At 35.7% G+C, this 26,316-nt stretch overlaps 1 protein-coding gene and 1 long non-coding RNA gene across 2 annotated transcripts; one reads left to right on the forward strand and one right to left on the reverse strand.

Moving 5' to 3' along the window:
* Window positions 1-1,213: 1,213 nt before the first annotated feature.
* LOC135154060 (uncharacterized) lies at window positions 1,214-5,900 on the forward strand. Its single transcript, XR_010293507.1, has 3 exons — window positions 1,214-1,344; window positions 2,931-2,957; window positions 4,015-5,900. It is a non-coding gene; the product is annotated as an uncharacterized LOC135154060 (long non-coding RNA).
* A 1,317-nt stretch (window positions 5,901-7,217) lies between these two features.
* LOC129261297 (uncharacterized) lies at window positions 7,218-25,676 on the reverse strand. Its single transcript, XM_064099194.1, has 6 exons — window positions 25,331-25,676; window positions 18,272-18,335; window positions 13,278-13,384; window positions 12,698-12,790; window positions 9,842-9,904; window positions 7,218-8,999 (listed from the first exon to the last, which is right to left on the reverse strand). Exons 1-6 carry the CDS (start codon window positions 25,403-25,405, stop codon window positions 8,910-8,912), a joined length of 492 nt encoding a protein of 163 aa, XP_063955264.1. The 5' UTR covers window positions 25,406-25,676; the 3' UTR covers window positions 7,218-8,909.
* Window positions 25,677-26,316: the final 640 nt, after the last annotated feature.

Genomic DNA, 26,316 nt, shown 5'->3' on the forward strand with positions numbered 1-26,316 from the left:
TCTTTGCGGCAGTAGCGTGAAGAGTAAAAAAAAAAAAAACGAAGGGCGCAGTATAGCACATGTGCTAAAAAGCTGCTTTACATAAGTCCCGAGCGAGCGAAGCGAGCGAGAAAAAATCACCTTTTCACGAGAATCTAACTTTGAGCTATTTTTTGACATTATATTCAGTAAATAAAATCATATCCTACACTTTTCCTTTGCTTTTCATCCTCCTTTTTTTGTTCTTGTTTGTAGAACTTTTTGGGGCCATGGCCCAACCCTTCCATACGCAGTGCTGTGCGGTTGGGGTCCGGGGCGGAGCCCCCGGAACTTCTTGATATCAAAGCCGTTAAACCTCACAGTTTGCCGCTATTTTAATCAAATCGCGGGCTTATACAGAATATAGCTTTTACACAATTAACACATTTATTCAACCCATTTGCGTAATGAACCATATATTTTGAGGGGACAAAACATAGCAATGTGGGAAAAATTTGTAAAAAGTCGCCAGCGTGCAAAGCGAGCTGGAAAAAAAAATTGCCTATTGAAATTAAATTCTAATTATGTGATAGATTTTTCCATTATATTCAGCAAATAACAAATTTCTTTGTTTCCATTCATATCATTATACGTTGTCTCCTCTTTGGGCTGGAACCAAGACCCCCCCCCCCCGCGCCTGTTTGCCAGTGATTGAACGTGATTGAACGGGGGGCGTTATAGAGCCATTTGAAGGTTAATGAGCAGCCCCTACTGCGTTGGGGCTGGGGCAAAGCCCCTGTAGCTTATTTGCATAAAATTTAGCAAGCTTATAGCACAATGTTGTATGCAGTCCATCTTTCTTCCCGCTCTTTAATTTCAATCATCGGCAGCCCGGTCGCGTTATTATTTTTGTTCTTGTCCCTTTTCTTTGTTTTCCAATTTAGCTATTGACTAATTACACTCTTACCTTCGTTTCCCGCTATTGTTTGCCACTTTGTCATCTTTTAATTTATTTCCCACCGTGCTATTGCATTACATAGGCCTATTTCGGAATGATTTGTTCTTTCTCAAATGTTCTTCTTTCGTACATTTTCCCGCTTTCCTTCCTTTTTCATTAATTTTTTTTTTTTTCGTTTTCTTTTCCCTTTCCTTTTCTTCCTTTCCTTTTTCCCTTTCCTTCCCCTTTCCCTTTCTTTCTCCCTCTTTTTTTTTCTTTTTCCCGTTTTTCTTTTATTTTCCCGGTGAAATCCGCCAGGGGGGGCAGCTTGCCCCGCCTGTTACGCCGCTGTTCCTGCGGTGCCAATCCTGGCTGGCCTCGCCGCTGGTGTCCTAGGGCAGACAGGCCTTTCGTACGAGAACATTGCCTACTCCTCTGTGGACTATGCAGTAAGTATGATATTTCAGACATGTATGTTGATTTAGAAGATTAGAAAACAGCTTCATAGTTTATATTACTATATAGTATATCAACTTGCTGATCAAAGTTTCAATCAGTGTCTGTGCCTGCAGACTAGGCTACGGGAGCATTGAACTACACAGAATGTTCCACAAATATTCGGAATAGAAAGGGAATCGATTAAAAGAAATGCATATCACATTTGAGGTACACTGTTTATTTATTTTTGCTTGAAGTGCGAGTCAACCCCAACAAAACATTAAACTTATTGAAGCATGAATGAAAATGGCAAGAATATAGACCTAGGCCACAATCCTTCAAAGAATTACGATTGATCCGATCAACCTGTCTCTGGGAATCCACCATTGTCATACATTTTATTCTACAGGAAATTTACACAGTGTCATTTGTAAACAAAGACATGAAAGAAAAGTACACTTAATTTTCAGAAAACGATGAATGTATGAACGTAGAGCATTAGTTAGGACATGTTGAAGTTAATTTTCGCAAAGCAGATTTTTTTTTTTTTGCTTTTTTTTAAGGATGTTTTATTGTATTCTCTCAAATCAAAATACACATTCAGATTCCATAAGCAAGTTGTACAAACTATTTGAAACATGATTATAAATTATACAATAAATCCATAACAAGTATAATTATACAAATTATACATCAAACTTCAAAGATACTGGAAATTAATACTAATGCGTTTCAGCAATTACAAAATTAAATATTAACAAGATGTATGAAATCCTAATCGATATCAAATGATATTTGAAAATATCCCCCCCTCCCGAATATAAGGCGAAAAATATAAATCGTTCAATATGTGGGATTTCCATTTTGTTCTCTATTGTAGTTCAATAAAGATGCTTCCTTATTGTCAAATATAAAAAAAAATCTTCATTTCATATAATACAAAAAAAATAGTGCATGGCATTATCGACTGTCTAATTTGCATGTTGCTGATATAGTGCATAAAGCTGATTTGTGAAAATAAGGGAAACTTTAAAACTGTACAACTTACTTTACATCATATTGTGATAGAGTTTTGCTTGTTTTTTTTTCTCTGGTAATGCCTCTTTCTGTTCGGATAGACTCACCCTTTCAAGGTTTAGGCTAGCATTATAAAGGGCTCATTTAGAAAACTGCTTAACTTTGATACAAGTAGTATTAAATATATTTTTCATATGAATGAGAAAAAAACCTGTGACTGGAAAATCTTCATTAATATAATCGCCTGAAGAGACTATATATACTAACACATGTTAGTAGGCGGATTGAAATTAAGATGGTGTTTCCAGTCACTTTCTATTTCACTTTTATTCGAAGCACTAAATTATGAATTTCGGGTGCGATTATATTTTCTGGGTATCATTTTTATGATATATCACAGACACTGGTAGACCCTTGAATCTCAGATTATTTGAAATCAAATCAAAGTTAGCCTCTGCCTTAAAAGTTTTACGTGAGCCTTTTCGCGAAAAAGGACATGAAGTAAGAAATGCATGTAATAACATCGCCTACCTATCCTGGCTTACTTTTTTTAATAATACTAATATTTCTTTGTTTTCAGATCCACCCAACCCTCGTCAGATCTGTGGTAAGATTAACGAATAAAATCAATTCAGATATTAGATACAAGATAGCTGTAATAACAGAAGAAATGCACGATGAATAATTATGATTAACAATACATCGTGCCGTATATTTTGGTTAATCATGTCTTGGTTATCACTCATGGTCAAAACATGAAAGAATGATTGATTAATTGAATTAATTATTTTATTAAATATTTTAATTCTCGCAGTTCAGAGACCGGAATTTAAATGGTTACAACATTAACAAGATTATTAAAAATCAATGTTGTAACAGCCACATATTTAGGTCGTGAAAAAATTCAAAATAGTGATATACATACATATCATTTAAAAAAAATGCAATATTTGGAAGAGAATACATATTAGAATTGATTATTCAAATATTGACAATACACAGGATTGACACAACACTGGAAAATCTAAGTTAATATCCTCTAAAATATAATCGCTAATAAACTTTTGACCGAAATGATATTAATTCATATTTGAAAATAATCAATTATAAATTGCATAGGAATTCTATGATTGGAATTTCATGCAATTTAGGAATAAGTTGCGAAATCATTATACAGGAATTGGATGTTACAATATTTTAAAACAATGCTCATTTATTGAAATTCTTGACATAATATTGTTACTGCACGTTTTGAAAATATCAAAATAACATTAAAATAACATTAGATGATCTGGGTTAATATCTGCTATAAAATGATAATCGCTAATCAAATTTCGACCAAATATTGATTAATAACTTGAAAAATAACCAAATATATATGATTTACCGAATTATTTCACTAAAATTTCAGTTTAGGAATATGTTGCAAATATTATTTTGAAAAAAGGTTCCTTTATCATTGTATATTGATATTGTTTGATAAATAATCATTGCACCAAATATTGATTCATTTTATTTTTTTCAATTAATGCTGCAAAAAAATAATGAAATCATCAGTGCATGTTATGAATCCGAGCTAAAAAGTTAAAATCTAAATCACAGCTACTTCAATAACCAGACGGTATATACTTAGTATTCCTGTACAATATGTTTTTCCATAACAGAGAACAACCTTGAATAGGACACTCTGTGTCAGGAAGTCAGCCTGAACGTGTATAATTCCAGACCAGCTTGTTGTCCCAGAAAACCAGGCTCAGACGTCAGAGATTTTATGAACTTGATAATGGATCACATCGCTTTCATTTTCGGTTTGACCTGCTATTGGGAAATTGATGATATATTGAGCAATTGTTCTAAGCTTGTCTTTGAGGGCAATTATATGTTAACTTCTATTTTCAAATATGTCTTTAATATTATCAAATAATCACAATAAAAGAGTGAACATAGAATCATTTTATGCGATGGTGCTACGGGTTATTTGCGCATGATGGTGCTGACTATATTAATTATTTACATTACTTATGTTGTAAATTTACGATTTCCATCAATTTGTGATTCGTCTTGAAAGATTAGCAGGGGTAGATGGGTTCTCATAAACCGCATGTAAAACGAAGGTTTTTTAAAGAAAAATGTGCTATTTTTCATTAATATTGATATCTAGTTCTTTCCCGAGGTGAAACACAGCCTTCGTTAGATACAAGGCCGTGTTTAAGTTTTTATGATTTACGTTTAGTTAACTATTACTGAATGAATTAAAAAAAAAGTTTGAAAAAATGTTATTGGCTATACCCGATTCTATATTCACCAATTTACATGTATTGGGCCTATCGATCCAATGCTTTCATATACCTTTGCTATATATTTTTTTCACTTTGAAATGAGTGTTTTAAGAAATATAGTCCTGAATAACATGTTTAACTGGATTCACTTAATTGAATCCCTGCGACTGAAGCTAAAGCTTCTGAACTATAATTTGGGACACCTACCTGCTAAAGAGCTAGAACATGAATATCTGCAGACTGGTGATTGGTATAAGTCATGAATATACAAAAAGAGTAAAGGGCCTAGCGGAGACCCATGAGGTACCCAAGCATAGTTTACAAGCAATCACTTCATAAATTGACTAAATATTTAGTGCAACGTATAATACCGCAATGCCTAGAATCTTCATTGGTAGTGTGTACATGTACACACACACACACACCCTCACACAAATATTAAAATGGTAATTAGTCTGCATTGCAAATCATCAAATAAACCCATAAGACTGTTATGCTACATCCAGCATTAGGTTGGTAAGAAATAGTGTCATCATGTTATTATTAATTCATAATCCGGTATGTGTATTTTAATATGGGTTGTTGTACAAAAGAGGACAACTTGTCACCCCGCATCCAAATATGTTAATAGCGAGTTTTCGAAATCGCGACGGGGACAGATTATACCACATGGTAAATCTTTTGAAAATGCCCGTCAAATCATAATGAACAGCTTAGAAGTCTTTGTCGAAAATTGGTGAACCTGGAGAGCTGATCATCTTGAGATTCGGAGCTGACGAAAAATTGCAAATATGTCGTTAGACCAGACTCCAGGAAAACACTGCTGTTTCGATTCACCGATTTTCGACAAAGTCTGCTTTGTCATGAAGGCCTTTGGGCAAAATATTATCTACGTTCCAGAATGTGTCTACGTAGCTGTTTGCGAAAACTCCCCAATATCAGTATTGTAGTCGCAATATATCTCCCCATTCAGAAATTCCTTTTTAAGCAAAGATTTCTTAAAAATCATAGGATCAAATGCAGAGAGTTGCAATTAATCAACCAAGTACTACATGATTTTCAGCAACTGTGCATTTGGGACTTATATGATATCTGAGAGTTAAAGATTTCATTAAAATATATGGTCTACTTTATATTCAATATTCCTCGTTTTAATATATAACCAAAAATTTCCTCGGTTCAAATGTTGAAGGTTAGGCTTATGTAATATTCCTTTTTACTACTATTGATTTATGTTGCAATAAATGATCATGGTATATTGGATTTTTTTTCAGATTCAACTGATTTCCTTGTCTTTTTTTTTTTGCTTGATGTAATAGATTTCCCTGTTTGTTGATTGATTCAACTGATTTCCTTGTTTGTTTGTTATGCGTTTGTTGTTTGTTGTTTTATTCAACTGATTTCCTCGTCTGTTGTGTATTTGTTGTATAAATCAACTGATTTCCTCGTTTGCTGTGTGTTTGTTGTTTGTTGTTTGATTCAACTGATTTCCTTGTTTGTTGTTTGTTTGTTTTCTGATTCAACTGATTTCCTTGTTTGTTATTTGTTTGTTGTCTGATTCAACTGATTTCCTTGTTTGTTGTGTTTGTTGTTTGATTCAACTGATTTCCTCGTTTTTGTGTGTTTGTTGTTTGTTTGATTCAACTGATTTCCTTGTTTGTTGTTTGTTTGTTGTCTGATTCAACTGATTCCCTTGTTTGTTGTTTGATTCAACTGATTTCTTTGTTTATTTTTTGTGTGGTTTTGTTTGTTTGTTGTTTGATTCAACATATTTTCTTGTTTGCTGTTTGAATTAACTTACATCCTTGTTTTGTTGTTTGATTCAACTGATATCCTTGTCTGTTTGTTGTTTGATTCAACTGACATCCTTGTCTGTTTGTTGTTTGATTCAACTGACATCTTTGTCTGTTTTTTCTTTTTCTTTGTTGTGTGATTCACCTGATTTCCCTGTTTGTTTGTTGTTGTTTTTTGTTTGTTTGTTATGTGATTCAACATAATTCCTTGTTTGTGTGTTTGTTGTCTGAATCAACTGATTTTCACGTTTGTTTGTTGTTTGATTCACCTGATTTCCTTGTTTGTTGTTTTTGTTTGTTATGTGATTCAACAGAATTCCTTGTTTGTTGTCTGAATCAACTGATTTCTACGTTTATTGTTTGTTTGTTGTTTGTTGATTAATTCACCTGATTTCCCTGTTTGTTTGTTGTGTGTTTATTGTTTGTTCGTTGTTTGATTCAACAGATTTCATTGTTTGTTGTTTGATTTAACTTACATTTTTGTTTTTGTTGTTTGATTCAACCAGGGACTCACGTCCCTGATTCAACTGAGATCCTTGTCTGTTGTTTGATTTAAATGATATCTTTGTTTGTTTGTTCATTGATTCTACTGATATAATTGTTTGCTTGTGGTTTGATTCAACTGATTTCCTTGTTTATTTGTCGTTTGATTCAAATGATATCCTTGTCTGTTTGTTGTTTGATTCAACTGATTTCCTTGTTTGTTTGTTGATGTTTTTTGTTTGTTGTTGTTTTTTGTTTGTTGTTTGATTCACCTGATTTCCTTTTTTTTTTTTTTTTTTTTTTTTTTTTATTCAACAGATTTCCTCTTTTGTTTGCTTGTTTGATTTAACTTACATCCTTGTTTTTGTTGATTGATTCAACTGATATCCTTGTCTATTTGTTATTTGATTCAACTGATATAATTGTTTGTTTGTGGTTTGATTCAACTGATTTCCTTGTTTGTTTGTTGCTTGTTGTTTGATTCACCTGATTTCCCTGTTTGTTGTTGTTTTGTTGTTTGTTTGTTATGTGATTCAACATAATTCCTTGTTTGTTGTGTGTTTGTTTGATTCACCTGATTTCCTTCTTTTTTTGTTTGTGTGTTTTTTGTTTGTTTGTTTGTTGTTCGATTCAACAGATTTCCCTGTTTGTTGTTATTTGTTTGATTTAACTTTAATACATCCTTGTTTTTGTTGTTTGATTCAACTGATATCCTTGTCTGTTTGTTGTTTGATTCAACAGATTTCCCTGTTTGTTGTTATTTGTTTGATTTAACTTACATCCTTGTTTTTGTTGTTTGATTCAACTGATATCCTTGTCTGTTTGTTGTTTGATTCAACAGATTTCCCTGTTTGTTGTTTTTTGTTTGAATTAACTTACATCCTTGTTTTTGTTGTTTGATTCAACTGATATCCTTGTCTGTTTGTTGTTTGATTCAACAGATTTCCCTGTTTGTTGTTTTTTGTTTGAATTAACTTACATCCTTGTTTTTGTTGTTTGATTCAACTGATATCCTTGTCTGTTGTTTTTTTTTTTTTGCAGGGGCTGCGGAACGGTTTTCAAAGTGGGGAGGGCTGAGCCAAAAGTGGGGGGGGTTTACCATGCAAAAAATCACAATCATATGGTAATTTTTTACGTTTTTGTACACGGTTTTTTAAAAAAGTGAGGGGGGGCTGAAGCCCCACCGGATTTTGATATTACACGACTTTGATTTTCTTCATGCACTATACACGGATTTATCATTTAGTGAAACCAGTTTAATTATTATTCTTAATGAGTTTTATTTGCAATTCACATTTTAACAATAGATAATCTCAAAAACAAATACATGTTTATTTTACATTCATCAAAAAATTTAGATCATTATACAATAATCTCTCATAGTAATAACAATATTCCACTCGGATCGATTAAATTTGAAAGATAATATAGTGTTCTGCTTGTTATAACTGCATTAAGTGCCTACAAACAACTTGAAAAGAGAGATTAATTTGATATATTTACGCGAGAAAATGAAATATTTGACGTATAATATTATGGTATACACCAAATAAAAATATTTTGTTCGCTTTTCAAAGTTCCACAGCAAATTTCCAAACTGGATAATTTATATGGTCGGATATATTTTGAAGTCAATCAAGTACGCAAATCGTTCCAAAAATTTGAAATAAATTGGCTTTCAAAAACAGATGAATCAAATGAATGTTTAGTTCTGATACAAAATCAAATATGTTTTGATCGAAGTTTCCGAATTTCATGTAAGTAACGGTTCGTCGACACTTTTCAGTGTATAAATTTGAATTGATGGGTGGTGATTCCATTGCAGTCTGCCTACGTATATGATTATGCATAATCATGATGTACATGTGTGTATATATATATATTTCTCTTTACATATAGGGATGTCACGATAAAAACAAAAGTTTCAGTTTTGATCTATAAATTTCTTCGAATGGATCCGAACCGTTATCTGGTTTGTCTTTACATACATTTACATTCATTTATTCAGTACATGATGTCATGTTCAATGTCTTCCTTTCCGGTCTCTGTGCGAAACTCCTGGAGTAGTGAGACTACACACAATATGCAGGTAATCTGTGAATTAAATCGAGTAATCGTTGAAATTTTAAACCATCACCGACAAGGTTACTCATACCAGATATTTAAAATATATGTTTCTGGGTAATTATTGGATAAATTAAAATTCTAATGATCGAAAAGTTTTATTTTACGTTTTAAACAACGAACCTTCGGAAAAAAGTAGCCAATCCCCACCTTCCCGCAGTGGTTGTTTGAATTCAATTCTAAACTGTTCCCCCACGAACTCAGAATATTATGTGCAGTGGTAATGTAAAAACTTTAAATTTAATATTAACCAGTTTAAATAATGACGTATCATTACATTAAAATACTTTTTTTGATAGTGTAACTGAGAATTCAAATAAAGAAATGGTGAATCATACATTAATTTTATTTTATGGGCAAATCACACTACATATTTTAGGTATAGATCTGTGAATATCTGTGCGGGGGGGGGGCGCACTTAAAAGTGTAGAATGTGTTATGGAAATTCCTGCTGGAAAGAAGAGTGTCACACAGTGTGATCACAGTGTCTTCACATAGTGGACTATGTCATGATTATTAACACTGTTAAAATCCTTAAATTCAACACTGTGAAGATATTTTCACATTGTGGACACCTCGACATGCAGTGTGACTGTTCACAGCGTGTTCACATGGTCGATTATGTGGATAATTACGTGATTCACACTGTTGCCATAAACTCAAAATTAACTTAACAGTGTGAATGTGATTTCACATTGTGTTCCACACTGTGAAAACACTGTGGGACACTGAGTTCTTGCCAGTAATCAAGTAAATATTATTTATGCATAAAGCTGAGAATTTTCTTTAAAAAAAATATTTTTATAACTTACATGAACTGGTAGGAGGAAGATCCAGACAATGAAACCAAATATCATAGCATCTGCATAAAAAGCCTGTTTTATGAAACAACATTTATTTTAAAAGTCACAACTCTATTTTTTGAAATTCATTGTTATCATTTCTTCTGTTCTCGAAATGAAATTGTAATTTCATGCCATGTTTTACTTCAACGAACTATATTCAATGGACTCTGCATGGGCTTCAAATATCTTTGTCATGCTTTTCTCGTACCCTTTATTTTCATTTACAAATGTGACACTTTTTTTCCTTGTCAATGTGAATATTACTTTGCATAGTTATATAAATAAATAATAAAAATGACACTAGCACGTCGACTAGGTTTCGAATCCTGGTTACCGTAATGCGAGAAGTCTTCTTTCCAAACTCATATCGCCTTTTGGGCATGTATGGTGTATTCCATACCAAAATAACTCTACATGATAATGAATGCAATGCAACGTTCTGTGTGTCAAGAGTATGTATGAGTGTGTATTTTTTTTCAGACGGCTGGACCGACCTTTAACGTCACCATCCGACAAAAGTGACCAGGGTTTGAACGTCTGCATCATTTGTAACTTCCCCACATAGCTTAACTTGAATACAGTCACACGCGCGCCACAACGCCCAGTTTTATTTCATGCTTCCTATATACACAAAGCCGTAGGTGGCGTAATCTACAAACTGTTTCCAGAGCAAATTTGAAGGTGCGAAATAAAACACTTTTTTATGTTGAGGATTTGTTTAATATCAATATTAAAACTGTTATATTTTGGACCATACAAGTGCAGTTTTGCGCCTCACCGTTACGCAAATGGGTTATATTTCTTTATTATCGAACGGCTAGGAACTCACAGGTTATATTTTGGGATATCGAAGGCCGGGGGGGGGGGGGCACTTGGTAAAAATATACGATACGAAATGTATGATACGTATGTATCGAGGGGATAGGGACTCACCGTGACCCTAATGGGCTAAATTTTGGAGTATCGAAACTCTAGCGACTCACCATGATGCTTACGGGTTATATTTTGAATTATATCCTACATAGAGTAAATCCTGTATAGTGATTGGTTCAAGTAGCATCATGTGACCGAATATATTTCAACTATGATGTTGCGTGACGTCAGACTTCGAGATATTTTTGGATATACCAATATTCTGACGTCATTATTTCACAAAACTGGATATCTCGGCGCACCGGCTTGCGCGCTCTCTCTCCCGGTCAAGTCCAGCGTGATGCGTCAGCGAAGACACTAATCTGCGTTCCGCTGAGCGCGGTGGCTCGGAGAAAAGTAGGTAATTCAACGCAAGTAACAGGACTTTGCATGCTCAGCGCATAGATTTTGGTTATAAATTATTAAAAGTAGGATATAAAACAAATATATCAGGCGTTTCATTCTAAAGCATAGTGGGAATTATTAATCCTCGGTTGGACTGGCAAAACTACCCGGGGGGGCCACTTCCATTCACGAGTGGATACCATGCGCGACCATGGGGTCTCGAAAAGCACCCTAAACACGTAATTTCCATATTCTGAAAATGCACCCCTTAACAAGTATTGGCGTGTGAAACCCTACCCTTAACAAGTATTGGAAACAAAACGATACTCTTGGCAAATATTCCCTGAAATCAACCCCTAAACAAGTACAGGAATGTTTTATTGTTACGGGTCCTTCTGTCGTCGGCTTTACCTTATTTGGTTTAGTACGACCCCACCTTCTACACCTCGCGCAAATCGGACTCTAAACACGAAGTGTTGGGGCAAAATGGACATCCTTTATAAAACATTTTTTTTTTGGTTTTATCATTCCCGCAAATTCGACCCTAAACACGTAATTTTCCTACCGAAATAGACACCCTTTTTTCATTATTTTTGTGTTTTTGACACCCTTATCACGTTACGTACGTAACGTGCCCTATCGTGAAAAGGACATCCTTTTTACGTGTTTTTTTGGTCGCGCATGGTATCCACTCGTCAATGTAAGTGGCCCCCCCGGGCAAAACTACTATATTTCCCTCGGGGCTTCGCCCCTCGGGGAAAAATAGTAATTGCCAGACCAACCTCGGATAAATAATTCCACTATACTTTCTCAAAGCCTGATATATTTGTTTATTATATTCCGCATACTTGCTACATGATTGGTCAGAAGTCAGTCACGTGATAAAGGTTGGTTTCCCCATCAATATTATCACTCGCAGTGATGGGCCTTTTTTGTTTCGTTGATCTTTTTCAGCCCATTGAGTCATAACGCGTTTGAATTAGTTTGAGTATTATTTTTCCACTCGATTTGTTTGGTCCATCTTTCACCTGCAGTGACGAGCGCGCAAGATCTAGATTGGCGCACGCAGTGTACATGTACGCCGGTCGCCGGTCTTTGTGTACCTTTAGTAAAACTTTGCGCAAAAACGTGCATTGCCCCTCGATTGTTTTGTCGTGACACCACTTGTGAGGTCACAATAAATCTTGCTGGAGCAAGATCTCGGATGCTTGCGCAAAGTTTACATACGCGCTATAGCATTAAAACAAGCATAATGTCGTCCCGTTTCGATTGATTTTTTTTTTCAAAGGAAACCTTGATTTAAGAAAAATCTTCTTATAGAGACGTATTGATGTCGGTTTCTTTGTTTAAAGTGGCTCTCAATGCAGAATATAACGCATATAATCACTACTTAATTTCAGGTGACGAGGCCAACTATCACTTCTCGGCAAGCTGGATGTACTCACTATCTTTCCTCAGCTTCGATTCGGAAAGATAGCTACATCCAGCTTGCCTCGTAGTGATAGTTTGCCCATCACCTTCACTAACGGTGATTATTTGCTTACTATCGAACGGCTGGGGACTCACCGTGACGCTTATACGGACGATCCAAGTAATGATCTGGAGCACGAGCAGGACTGGGATGGTCGCAACATATGGGATGAGATACATCCACATGTCCTTTGGAACAAGAATGAAAATGATAATTGTCATGATTATGGGTGGGAAATGACAATGCAGTCATACGGCAACATTGAGCGTGCCTATAATGACCTTCTTGTATGATAAACTAGAAAATAGTGAGTACTTAAGGGTTAGATACGAGGACTTATCACACCGCAACGCAAAACGTATTCAAGAACGCAGTAAATGTATTGAAAATGCCCGTCAAATCACAATGAACAGCTGGGAGGTCTTTGTCGAAAATTGGTGAACCGGAACAGCAGTTTCGTCCTAAAGTTACAGAGGTGACGAAACATTGCAAATTGTGTCGTTTGTCCATAGTCCAGGACGAAACCACTGTTTTTATTCACCAATTTTCGACAAAGGCTTCTTGGTTTGTCTTTGTCATGAAAGTGCTTTGCGTGTATTCAATGTCTTATGGTGAATAGATCAGATTTGAATTCCCTTTACATAAAAAATGATAAAAATGGTGTTATATCATTACCTCTGCGACTCCGTAGATGAGAAGGACAGATGTGATAGCGAGACAGATGAGAGCAATGACGTCAATGATGTCAGCGGCATAGGCACCGTAACGAGAAAATTCAGCTCCTACATAGAAGCCCCAAAAAAAAGAATTCAATACAAATTTGGTTAGAAACAAAGCTGATCAACATTTACAATTTACTGCACAAATTCCACTCAGTACAAATGAACAATGTTTTAACACATCTTCAATAATCTTCACTAAGCATATTATGCCAATAATTAAGAGATTGGTTCAGTCACGGAGAGGCTATAGCCCCTCGCATATTGAAAAAGTAAGATTAATGAAAAAGAGATAAGACTAAACAAACTTCCCAGTTTATCACTAATGTCCTTCTCATGCATGTTTTAGAGATTGGCTTAATCACAAAGAAGCTACAGGAAGTTAATATCAAAATTTCAATGACTGGAACAATCACACAGCCACCCACAGATTCCCCGGGGATGTACCGGTAGCGAATTTTTTTTTCAACCTCAGTTCTGGGGCCCGAGACACAAAGCTTAGCAATGATCGTAGAACATTTTTCTATGATTGATTCCATTGACTACCATGTATAAATCAATCGTAAAAATCAAGTGTACGATTGATCGTTAACCTTTGTGTTACGGGCCACTGGACTTCAAGTCTACATGATATGAATATTCACGACTTGCGTCTTCAGAATAAGAGTAATTGCGTCGTGAACGTTTACATTGCCACGTATGATCAACACCCTAAAATTACCGGTATTCAATAGTTAGTGAACCCAACCACAAAATGCGACGATTGTACTGAGTGTTGAATGTAGACAACAACACTACAATGTTCGGCTATTTTATTGAATTTATCACCTGAATTCACAATTAAATATCTAAAACATGGCTGAACTTGGACACATTTAAATATATTAATTTTCTGGTGGGGTTCACTAACTTTTGAGCACCACTGTATATCTAGATCCAATTCTTAAACACTTATCAAATTGCCATTAATGACAAGACAAAATGCTAGGCGATAGGCAAGGCTGGGGTAGCGAAGGCTATCGCTTTAACCATGTTAACTTTATCTCAAATTTGGACCTGTCTAATGCCGAATGTCGACGAATGCCATGGTTAGCTTAGAACTGGTTAATTCCGAACTTTACGTTTATTTACTCTAGACCAATGCGATTTATAGATCTAAGCCAAAGGCCTATGTAAGGGTACCGGTAATTTGAGGTTGCTGATTCATAACGACTACAATTAATTTTGTAAAGATGAAAGTCCATGCACATGCGTATGGTGGCCCTGAAGGGACATCGCAAATAGACCAAATCGCGAATATTCACGACGAAATTCACGACGTCGCCAATTTCGTCGCGAATTTCGTCGTCAATTTGAATATTCACGACGAAATTGGCGACGAAATTCACGACATTGTGAATTTCGTCGCCAATTTCGTCGCGAATTATTCACGACAAAATTCACGACGTCGTGAATTTCGTCGCCAATTTCGTCGTGAATTTGTTTTGCTTGCCTGGGCTGTATGCAGGTTGAAACCAATTCGTCTGCTGCTAATTCCTCCACTCACAACAGGGTCTACATTCATTTAGTCTAATGCAATTCTGTCCATTAACTTTTCGCCTAACAACCATATGGTCCAATAACCATTTGGTCCAGTCATCACTTCGTCTAATCACCAGTTCGTCTATGACCATTTCGCCTCATAACAATTAACACTTAGTTCAAATAGACCAAATGGCATATGGAATAAATGGCAATTGGACCAACTTGGTTATTTGACGAAATGGCAGTTAGACCATGTGGATAGTGGACGAACTGATGGTAGACCAAATGATAGCAGACGAGTTGGCATTAGACCAATTGAAAATAAACCATTGAAACGACAGAGCGATGTCCACTGCTATCCATATGCATAGGCGGATCCAGGGGGAGGGCCCCCCCCCCCCCCTATTGGCGGAGCAAAAAAAAGGAAAAAAGGAAAGAAAGAAAAAAAAGAAGGGAAAAGAGAGTAGAAAAAAATAAAAGGAGGAGACGAGTGAATAAAGTAAGATGAGGGGAAGACATGGAAATAAAAATAATCTTTCATGTCACTGTATAAAATTTTCGCTCGCGCTTCGCGCTCACATTGCCTGTTAGGTGATTTTCATATCTTGTTCAATATTTAGTTTAAATATCAAGTTTGGAAGTCAATATACAAAACATATTTCATCTCGAAAATCAAACTTTCATTATTTTGCGTGATTTACAAATTTATTTTTAAAAAGTGCTTGAAATATAGAGCTGAAATTTACCCTTTTTTCAGATCGAAATATCAAATAGTTTAAGCTCGCGCTTCGCGCTCGCTTTGATTTTCATGATAAAAGATGTATTTAGAATGCCTAGATTCTAGGTCTAAATATGAAACACGCACTTGTTCTCTATTAAAATCATTATCCAGTTTCAGATCACAATATAAATAATTTTCTGCTCGCGGTTTGTACTCGCATCATTATGTAGGAATTACTAATTTTTTTTCAAAATTTACAAAACATTAATAGAGTGTCCCGTATTTAGGTCTAAATCTCGATTTTTTTTTCCGTTCGCGCTTCGCGCTCGCATCAATTGTTAAGTTATATAGCTATCCTGTTCACGATTACAAAAATTGATTAAAATTTTCCATTCTTTATGTAGAAATGTCAAAATTTTTCAGCTCGCGCTTCGCGCTCGCATCAATTGTTTATTATATACCTATTCTGTTTTAGTTACAAAAATTCCTTAGAATTTCCATTCTTTAGGTAAAAATGTCAAAAAAATTCAGCTCGCGCATCGCGCTCGCATTATTTGATTTTTAAAATATATAACGTCTTCATGACTAACTGCATACAGTCTTTAACAGGTACCTTTTCCACCAGTTCATTTCTGCTCGCGATTCGTGTTCGTAGTAATTATTTATTTGCATACACATCTCTTTTAGGAAAACAAACATTGCCCAGAATGTTCAAATCTTAGGAAAAAAATACATAAGATTTTCAAAAAAATTTAGCTCGCGCTTCGCGCTCACATTATATAAATAAGGAATATGATATTATATATTTATGTTGATTTATAAGAATAAAGCTAAGAAGACTACCCCTTCACATAAACCAAAAATCATCTTTGAGCGGCCGATCGGGGAAAATATGGCTGAAAAATAATTCCGCCCCCCCCCCCTTATTGGCGAAGGCTGGATCCGCCCCTGGAACACCTAACAGGCAATGCGAGTGCGAAGCGCGAGCGAAAATTTTATATAGTGACATGAAAGATTCTTTTTATTTCCATGTCTTCCCCTCATCTTCTTTTTTTCACTCGTCTTCCTCCTCTTCTTTTTTTTCTCCTCTCTTTTCCCTCCTCTTTTTTCTTTCTTTCCTGTTTTCCTTTTTTTTTGCTCCGCCAATAGGGGGGAGGGCCCCTCGGCCCCCTCCCCCTGGATCCGCCTATGCATATGGATAGCAGTGGACATCGCTCTGTCGTTTCAATGGTTTATTTTCAATTGGTCTAATGCCAACTCGTCTGCTATCATGGTCTACCATCAGTTCGTCCACTATCCTCATGGTCTAACTGCCATTTCGTCTAATAACCAAGTTGGTCCAATTGCCATTTATTCCATATGCCATTTGGTCTAATTGAACTAAGTGTTGATTGGGCGAAATTAACAATAAAATTGATATTAGACCAACTAGTTATGAGGCGAAATGGTCACAGACGAACTGGTGATTAGACGAAGTGATGACTGGACCAAATGGTTATTGGATCATATGGCTGTTAGGCGAAAAGTTAATGGACAGAATTGCATTAGACTAAATGAATGTAGACCCTGTTGTGAGTGGAGGAATTAGCAGCAGACGAATTGGTTTCAACCCGTATACCGCTCAGGCAAGCAAAATAAATTCACGACGAAATTGGCGACGAAATTAGATAAGATTAAGATTTATTTTATTTAAACACGGTTAAAAAGCCCAAACAGTTCACAGACTGATTTCCATTGGGGCCGTGTGGAACATACAATTGACAAAGTAAACATGTTAAAATCAGTGTCACGACATCGTGAATATTACGCGACGAAATTGGCGACGAAATTCACGATGTCGTGAATTTCGTCGCCAATTTCGTCGTGAATATTCAAATTGACGAAGAAATTCACGACGAAATTGGCGACGTCGTGAATTTCGTCGCTAATTTCGTCGTGAATATTCGCGATTTGGTCTATTTGCGATGTCCCTTCAGGGCCACCATACATGCGTACTCTTATTCCGAAGACATGAATATTCATAATCATGTAGACTTGGGGTCCGGAACTGCGGTAGGAAAAATGATTTCGCGTCCCGGTAAGCGAGGGATACTCTGAACGCGGCGTTTACACTGCGTTTATTTGTGTGTGGCTGAGTGAGATACGTACAGACACACACTTTGTTCAGATTATCCCTAAAGTAAAGGGAAAAAAAGAAAAATAAATTATGAATTTAGAAAAGTATAAAATGATGTAAACGGGAGACGAGCAAGAAACTAAAAAAATAATACTTAAATAGGAAAGACCATGAAAATTAAACTAAGAACCTGAAAGCAAAAATATATAAATCATAATTGTTAATAATTATATCAGAAATGTAAGCAAGGATAGATGCTAAAGAAATTCAGTATCTAAAATGGAGTGGGGGTATTGAAAAGTTATACAAACATGAATAAATTGAAGAATATATGCACAACTAATCTCAGCCAAAATAAAATGAAGAAGATGAAGTTTCTTTTAAGGAGTTCTGTTTTTATGGTGTGGGTAATGCTCCAACACAGATACATTCAAATTATGTATTAGTGTCCTATATCGTGCATGGTAATTTGGAACATTACGTTAGTCATGTTATGACAACAATATATGAATGGAAATATTACATTATTATTTTGTGATCTCTTCTCAACAAAAATAACCTTGTCGAAAAGGGATAATATATTGAGTACCGTTTGTTTGTGAAATCTGATACCACTGAAATCCGGTCCAAACAAAGTGGATGGCGCTGTAGTTCTGAGGGGAAAAAATAAGTGAAGCAAAATGAACATGGGTAAAAAGTGTTTTGATAGCAAATATTAACATCAGATTTAGTTAGAATGTATCGACGCTCCAAGAATGTGAAACATATAGACTCCTTTGCATACACGCTTACACAACACTCTTTCTCAAAATAATGTAAAGCAAATATTTCTAAGCCCCCCCCCCCCCTAGAAATTAAATAGGATAATCCGAATTTTCTTGTGTAAAATTTCCTTTTTTATTCAAACCAACTTAAAAACCTACTTGAATAATCCAAAGCGAAAAATTAATTAGAAGAGACTAATATTCAGCTAGTATAAAACTGAAATTTCACTTCAGTTTTGTTTCGAGAGTTCTATCCATTCATGCCCTTTTACTCTGATGAGTACAAGTCGAAAAGCTCCAGTATGCCACTTTTCAATGGTATCATCCGATCTTGCAGTACGAGCTAGCACTTTATGGTGGTAACTCCCGTCGGAACTCGACAGGACAGCTTTTTGCTGGTAAACGCCAAGCTTGTATATAACCAATTACCTTGGAAACATTTTACGTCTATAGGTTAATCAGTCATAGTGGCTGACGTTATAGACGTCGGAGTTGGGATTCGAACTCACATGCAACCTTGCGATTATGAGTCCACTGCTCTAACCACTGGACCACACGCCCGTGTGGTCCAGTGGTCCACTTCATTTATGAAATGTTATTTTCATTATATCATTCTGAAAATTTTAAGTGAATTGTCACCTAAGTACCAGATACGGTTATGTGTAATGAACGTAATCAATAACTCAAAACAAGCGTGCAAAAAAAATCAGACAGCTATAGAACTGTTCCACTAGGCTATTCAATAAGAATGCTTTATCGATTAAACCATATAGCATATTGTAAATGTGAAATGATGCGTTGCCTTTATTCGTTTTATTTTCAATTTCAACTGTAATAAAAAAAAATATCATTTTGAGTTGGTTGGTTGTTTTCGTATGAACATTGTATGATTGCGTTTGATTTATTAAAGGGGTACTGTATCTTCAGGCCGAAAAAAGTGATTTGAACAGATAGAGTAAAAAATCAGACAAAAATACTCTGATAATTTCATCAAAGTCCGGCAAGGAATAAAAAAATTATATTTAAAGTTTTGCATTATTTCGGTAAAACAGTTATATGCATATGTTCATGAATATGCAATGAGAAAGCTGATGATTTCATATCCACATAAATTATTTGCTTTTAGATTTTATCATATGAAATTATGTTTATTCAATTTTTTCCTCCAAAAAAGAAAAAACTATCGTTGTCCAGGGGGTAGATGTCCTGATACGAGTCGAAGAATAATTTTATTCATCTTCGTATTTATTTTTGTAGTAAGTTAAATTGAGTATCGTATCGGAAAAATGATATACTTTTTTGGCAAAATAATTCTAATCACAATTGCTCAAAAACGTCATTTAGCTTCAATGAAGAAGAAAATATTTTTTTCAGTATCGGGGGTAAACAAACAGGTTTTTATGAAAATCAATTTCTTAGATGTTTCACGGATCATTTTTGTCTCACCTGCATAGCAGAGTGAGACTATAGGCGCCGCTTTTCCGACGGCGGCGGCGCACAGTGGGCCAGAATGAACCCAAAGTGCGCCAAAACCCATTATTCACACATTTGTATGATTAAATTTGGTAGATAGGGGTAATTTCACCCGTAGAATTCAATAAAAGTATTTTCAAATATTGATGACGTCGTTAAAATACTGTTTTCTGATTGGCTGTTAACATTTGAGCATAAATTACATGTTTCTAATTCTACAATAAGTTTTAAATTTTCAGAAACTAGTTTTAGATAAATTTCAGCAATAATTAAGCATATCAGCAAACAGCAAACACACAAACAGGCAACCAAACCAGAAAAGTCTGTGCTCGGGGTACAAATAATTCAATTGGTGACCTGAGTATCGCTTAAAGAGGGCGTCCTACCATGAATCCGGAATTGTAAAATTCAAAGTGAAATTGTAAAAAAAAAATGAAAAGGAGTATTTTCATTCCCTGTGTACAATGCACTGGCGTAAATCCCGGGGGGATGGGGGGGATATATCCCCCCCCCCCACTTTTTGAGGAGGGGGGGGGGTGGCCTGTACAAACATCCCCCCACTTTTTACGAAAGAAATGACAAAAAAAATCACAAGAGATAATTGTTTTATTGGTGAAGATTCTTCCTGAAATACCGCTTAACAAATAAAACAATATTATTGAATCATAAAATGCAGATAAAGAGCCAGTTCACCATTTCCAAACGAAATACTTATGTCCTTATTATAACATTGAAGAGAAACTCCCGTTTCTTCCAATTCATCAATGTTGGGGTCTTTGGGAAGGGATTAAGATGGAATGTCAATTCTTTTTTAATGTAATATCTAATAAAACCATTAAACCATCATGGGGTAAAAAAAGATAATAATATTGGAGGGGTATTTGCCATATGGACATACAGTGGCGTAACTACGGGGGGGGGGCATGGGGGGCACGTGCCCCCCCCCCCCCCCAAGCGGCCGACCAAAAAAAAAAACGGGGAAAAGGAGAAAAGAGGGAGAAAGGAAGAGAAGCGTATAGTGGAAAGAAGAAAATATTATTCATTATAATGTTATATTATAATTATGTTATGTTACATTACATAAGAAACATTTTTATCATAACTTCATGAAACATAATTTGCCCAGGGCCTACGTATTCATTGTCCCTGGTGCTTGCATTGTCTGTTAACGAGATATATAATGCTGTTGTACTGAAACATCCCGTTTTCAAGTCAATATAAACCAAATATATTTCCTAGCACTTGAGTTATCATTGTTTTATGTAGTGACATATGCTTCTTTTTCATGACTCAAAAAGTGATTGCCCCATTTTAAGGTCTTCGTATATATGAAACATTTCCTGTCCGTGATTACGTTCGCATTAGTGGATTGGTGAGATATGTCTGCTCTTCATAAATTCCTAAAATCAGTCCTTAAAATGTCCCTTCTTCTGATCTGAATATCAAAAATTTTCAGCTCGCGCTTCGCGCTCGCATCATTTGGATATTGAAATACGTATGGTTCTAGTTAATTCCTACAAAGAAACCTTAGAATGCCCCACTTCAGGTCTGAATTATCTAAATTTTCAGCTCGCGCTTCGCGCTCGCAATATTTGATTAGTGAGATGCGTATGATAATCATGATTGCAATGACTACAAAAAGTGTTTCATGTGTTCAGATGTAATTCTTATAAACCAGCAAGCGCTTGGCACTCGCATTCGATGACTATGGTGAGATATGCATACTCTTAATGGATTCCTAAAATATATTCCTCAAAATCTTGCTGTTTGGGGTCAAAATATACGAAAACTTCAGCTCGCGCTTCGCGCTCGTATTGTTTAGCGAGACAGGTACGTATCATGACTACACAAATTTGATTATAATGTATCTTTTTAGGTGTGAATATAAAAAAAATTCAGCTCGCGCTTCGCGCTCGCATTATTTGATCAGTGAGATGCATATCCGTTTAATGACATTGTCCAGAAAATGTCCCTATTAGGTCAGTATAACTGGCAACTGGCTCGATCACTCAGTGATTCAAACATTTCGCTGGTGCCCCCCTCCCCAATGCCGTGACCCACGGTACGCCACTGTGGACATGTCAATGACAATTCCTTGCATATCTAAAAACATGATTGCAAAAAAAAGCCAAAATATTTCAGTCATCCCCCCCACCCATCAACACGGATTTACGCCAGTGGTACAATGATTAACCACACCTACATGAATTAAAATGGATTGATACCAGAAGTGGACAGTGAAATCTTTAAAATAATGATTACAGTGATTAGAGGCCGGGTCCTCTGCAGGTTAATCAGTACAAGGCCCTACAAGGCCTACCAAGAACGGCGTATACAAAGTTATTCCGAATCAGAGTCTCTCTCTACTATCTCAACAACTATTGTGTCTTTGGTGAGAAGATCTTTTTAGCATACTTTGAACATCAGGGGGAAGAGGCTGTGATTGTTGTACTCTTAAAAACTTGCTCCTAATCACAATGTCACCTGTTACCATTAGCATGTGGAATACATATAAAGTCAATGAGAATCATAAACCAAACAATCATTGAAATAATAATATGCACTTCCTTCTTGATCGATACCAACAATTATAGCAAATTTAGAATGAGCCAAGAGATAAACGAATTCATACGTGTATGTGAAGTTACAAACCCTTTTGGGGGATAAATACTAATAATGATAATGCAATTTATACATGTAATAGAGCCCACGTATATCCCATCTGTGTCCTATACACATTTTCATATTTTGTCAGAAAACTGCGAGAGACCTATCACATCCCTAGTCATGTGTGTTATAGCGATATAACAGTAGCCTCTACTTGGTTTATGAACAACAAACCAAATATATAATCTTACCCGGGAATCTTACCTTAAAGGGGAATCCAACCCAAATAAAAACTTGTTTTTATAAGAAAAGGAAAAATCAGACAAGTTGATAGGTGAAAGTTTGAACAATATTGGACAAACAACAAGAAAGTTATGAATTTTTAAAAGTTGAAAATATTGGTAATCACTATACTCATGGAGACTTCAAATTGGCCGCATATGGGATGTCATAGTGATGTAAGGCATGCAAGGACTACTCTTCCATGTACTCCAATACATATGATGCCTAAAATGTCATTTTTCCCAAAAGTTTTATTTCAAATTATATTTTTCTTTCATGAGGACATTAAACAATATACTACCTGGGTTATATTTAGATTACTGCCCCAGGGGAATGGGTACTTAGGAGAAAACCACAAATCCCTGATAATAAAGTACATGGCCTCTGGGAAAGTTGTCCTTGCCCATTGTCATAATTTACTTACCCAGTTGCCAATTTGAAATCTACATACTATTAGTGATCTCAATTTTAAAGCAGCTATAAATTTCTTATTGCTTGTCCGATTTCTTTCAAACTTTCACCATTCTGTTTAATTATTTTTCTCCTTCCCAACACAACATTTTATCGCCAAGGCTGGATTCCCCTTTAAGAATTAATCTTCTCAGTATGACAGCATATCAGATATGGAACACGGGATGGAACAGTTTGGCATCAAAATGAAGTTGCGTTACATGTATTATTATATAGTTAGTGGAATTGGAAATGAAAGATTGCCTTTACGTATGTTTAACGAAAATATTTTAAAGGTAGACACCAGTCACAAGAGCCACACACTTGAGCCAGCTAGACACCCCCCCCCCCCCTCTCTCTCTCTCTCTCTCTCTCTCTCTCCCAGAACGCGACGGGGAGTTTGATGTTTAATGTCACCCGCAACGTTCGGCATGCACGCGCATATAATGGGACAGTAACTTGGACCAATTTTTGTGATAAATATGGCGAACATGTGGTTGAAAAATTTGTTATATCTCCAGAAAATGCACGTATATGCAGCTAAATTTGGTATCAGTGTAAAGCATGAACTATAACAAAGACCGCCATGGTATTTACAGCGCAGCAATCGGCAGCAATTTGTAAAAGAAATGCTCATGAAAAAAATGCTAAAACACCCCCATTGTCAAATGGTTTCGTCCAAAATTGCCTCTGAAGGGATTATTATTTTATCTTGAAAATCTTTGATCACTTAAAACAATTATTCATCAAAGAGCACCGTGAATTAGAAATAAATTAAGCAATCAGTTTTGTCAAAACAGTGAAATATCTAAAACGTGTCATTTACACATGCGGTAGCCGTAAAGAGTCATTTTCCGGTAACATTGAATAAAAATGGGCAACTAATATTCAATTTAATGGAGAAATATTGTACGGAGGCATTCTACAGGTTCTTATCTTTGCTTAGAACATGAAAAAAACACAATTTGTTTCATGACCAAAAACCAGTTTTGGCGCACTTTTGCTCTCTCCTGGCCCACTGGCGTCAACACCAAATCTTAACCGAAGGGTAAGTTTTCGAAATGACAGCATAACTTAAAAAGTATATGGACCTAGTTTATGAAACTTGGCCATAAGGATTATCGAGTATTACTGAACATCCTGCATGAGTTTCATGTCACATGACAAAGGTCAAAGGTCATTTAGGGTCAATGAACTTAGACCATGTTGGGGGAATCAACATCAAAATCTTAACCTAAGGTTAAGTTTTTGTAATGTCATCATAACTTAGAAAATATATGGACCTAGTTCATGAAACTTGGACATAAGGTTAATCAAGTATCACTGAACATCCTGCATGAGTTTCACGTCACATGACCAAGGTCAAATGTCATTTAGGGTCAATGAGCTTTGGCCGAATTGGGGGTATCTGTTGAATTACCATCAAAACTTTGGAAGTTTATGGATCTGATTCATGAAACTTGGACATGATAGTAATCAAGTATCACTGGACATCTTGTGCAAGTTTCAGGTCACATGATTAAGGTCAAAGGTCGTTTAGGGTCATTGAACTTTGGCCAAATTGGGGGTATTTGTTGAATTACCATCATAACTTTGAAAGTATATTGGTCTAGTTCATAAAACTTGGACATAAGAGTAATCAAGTATCACTGAACATCCTGTGCGCATTTCAGGTCACATGACCAAGGTCAAAGGTCATGTAAGGTCAATGAACTTTGGCCATGTTGGGGGTATTTGTTGAATTACCATCATATCTCTGTAAGTGTATTGGTCTAGTTCATAAAACGTGGACATAAGAGTAACCAAGTATCACTGAACATCTTGTGCGAGTTATAGTAGTTTTCAAAGTCAGTACTGCTGCTATATTGAATCGCGTGATGCAGGTGAGACCGCCAGAGGCATTCCACTTGTTAGTAATATTTCATAGTAAGAACTGTGAATTCTCAAGATGAAAAAATATTTAGATAAAACATCATCGTATATCAGTGTATTTATTATTATTTATCAATATATCTTTATACATCATAATCAAACAAACAACACATTTAACATGTTTAAACAAATCAACTTACCGCAGAGAACACTCCGCTAGCTATTGAGCCGCTAACCGTGTTGGCGAAACAACAACATTTCTTCATCATCACCATCTTTATAATTATCGAAATACGGCCAAACGACAAGAAAAATATTGTGCTTCTTTTTCCTCTTCGTCACTGGTCCTGGTTCTTTCTCCTCTTCGTCATAAATGATTAGTTAGACGATGCGTGTTTATCTTTTGGGTTTTCACTCGATTTTGGGACGTTTTCGTTCACGGAAAATTGTCAAAATATTACAGCAAATGATCAAAATATTACAGCAGAGAATCACTGCCAGTGATAGCTAGCTCGGGTAGGTTGTAAGAAATATACATCGATATGTTGTTTTCAAATGCAACAGCTGTTTTAATGCTGGATACTCGCACAATTATTTGAAAGCAACCTAAGGAATTTTCTAAACCGGTGTTACCAGCTGTTCAAGGATTTGATTAACAATAGTTTATTGTTCGTTGAAGGGTTGAACCCGTTAAAAAAACAAATCGTATCAACACTGGATGTCGTGAATCTTTGTTGCTTTTCTTTACTTCTGTCACTGTTTAAATCAACTTAATTTTTTTTTAAAGCCTGAACCCTTCTTTCACGAACCCATTCTCCAATGTAAACGTACTAAATGTTTCCCTTTAAAATACTAATTCGATTTCAGAGCACTGTGACTTTATATGGCGGTTATAACTGGGGCGAGGGGTGGGGGTCAACAAAAGAACTTTCAAGTTTCAACGGGTTATCCAATGAGCTAGGTTGCTGTCAGTGCATAAATATATCTATACTTGTTTTGTTACCTTTTGTTAGGTAAACTTGAGCCCCCCCCCCCCCCCCCCAGTTAGAAATTACTATATAAAGCAGCGCCCACACCCAGGACTCAAACACATTTTGTCTATTGTCGACACGGCGTGATGATAATCATCATTCATCATTGATGTGATTATTATCATTATAATAATCATTGACATGATCTCTTTATC

Source organism: Lytechinus pictus, chromosome 5 (genome assembly GCF_037042905.1).
Source record: "Lytechinus pictus isolate F3 Inbred chromosome 5, Lp3.0, whole genome shotgun sequence".
NCBI classification, from domain to species: Eukaryota; Metazoa; Echinodermata; class Echinoidea; order Temnopleuroida; family Toxopneustidae; genus Lytechinus; species Lytechinus pictus.

Bases quoted from the DNA above. Each gene is read 5' to 3' on its own strand.
- LOC129261297 (XM_064099194.1), bottom strand. From the start codon at position 25,405: ATGGTGATGATGAAGAAATGTTGTTGTTTCGCCAACACGGTTAGCGGC. The intron at 18,336-25,330 runs GTAAGTTGATTT...TTTTCCCCTCAG, and splicing joins CTAGCGGAGTGTTCTCTGCG to AACTACAGCGCCATCCACTT. The intron at 12,791-13,277 runs GTAATGATATAA...CTTGTTCCAAAG, and splicing joins TCATCTACGGAGTCGCAGAG to GACATGTGGATGTATCTCAT.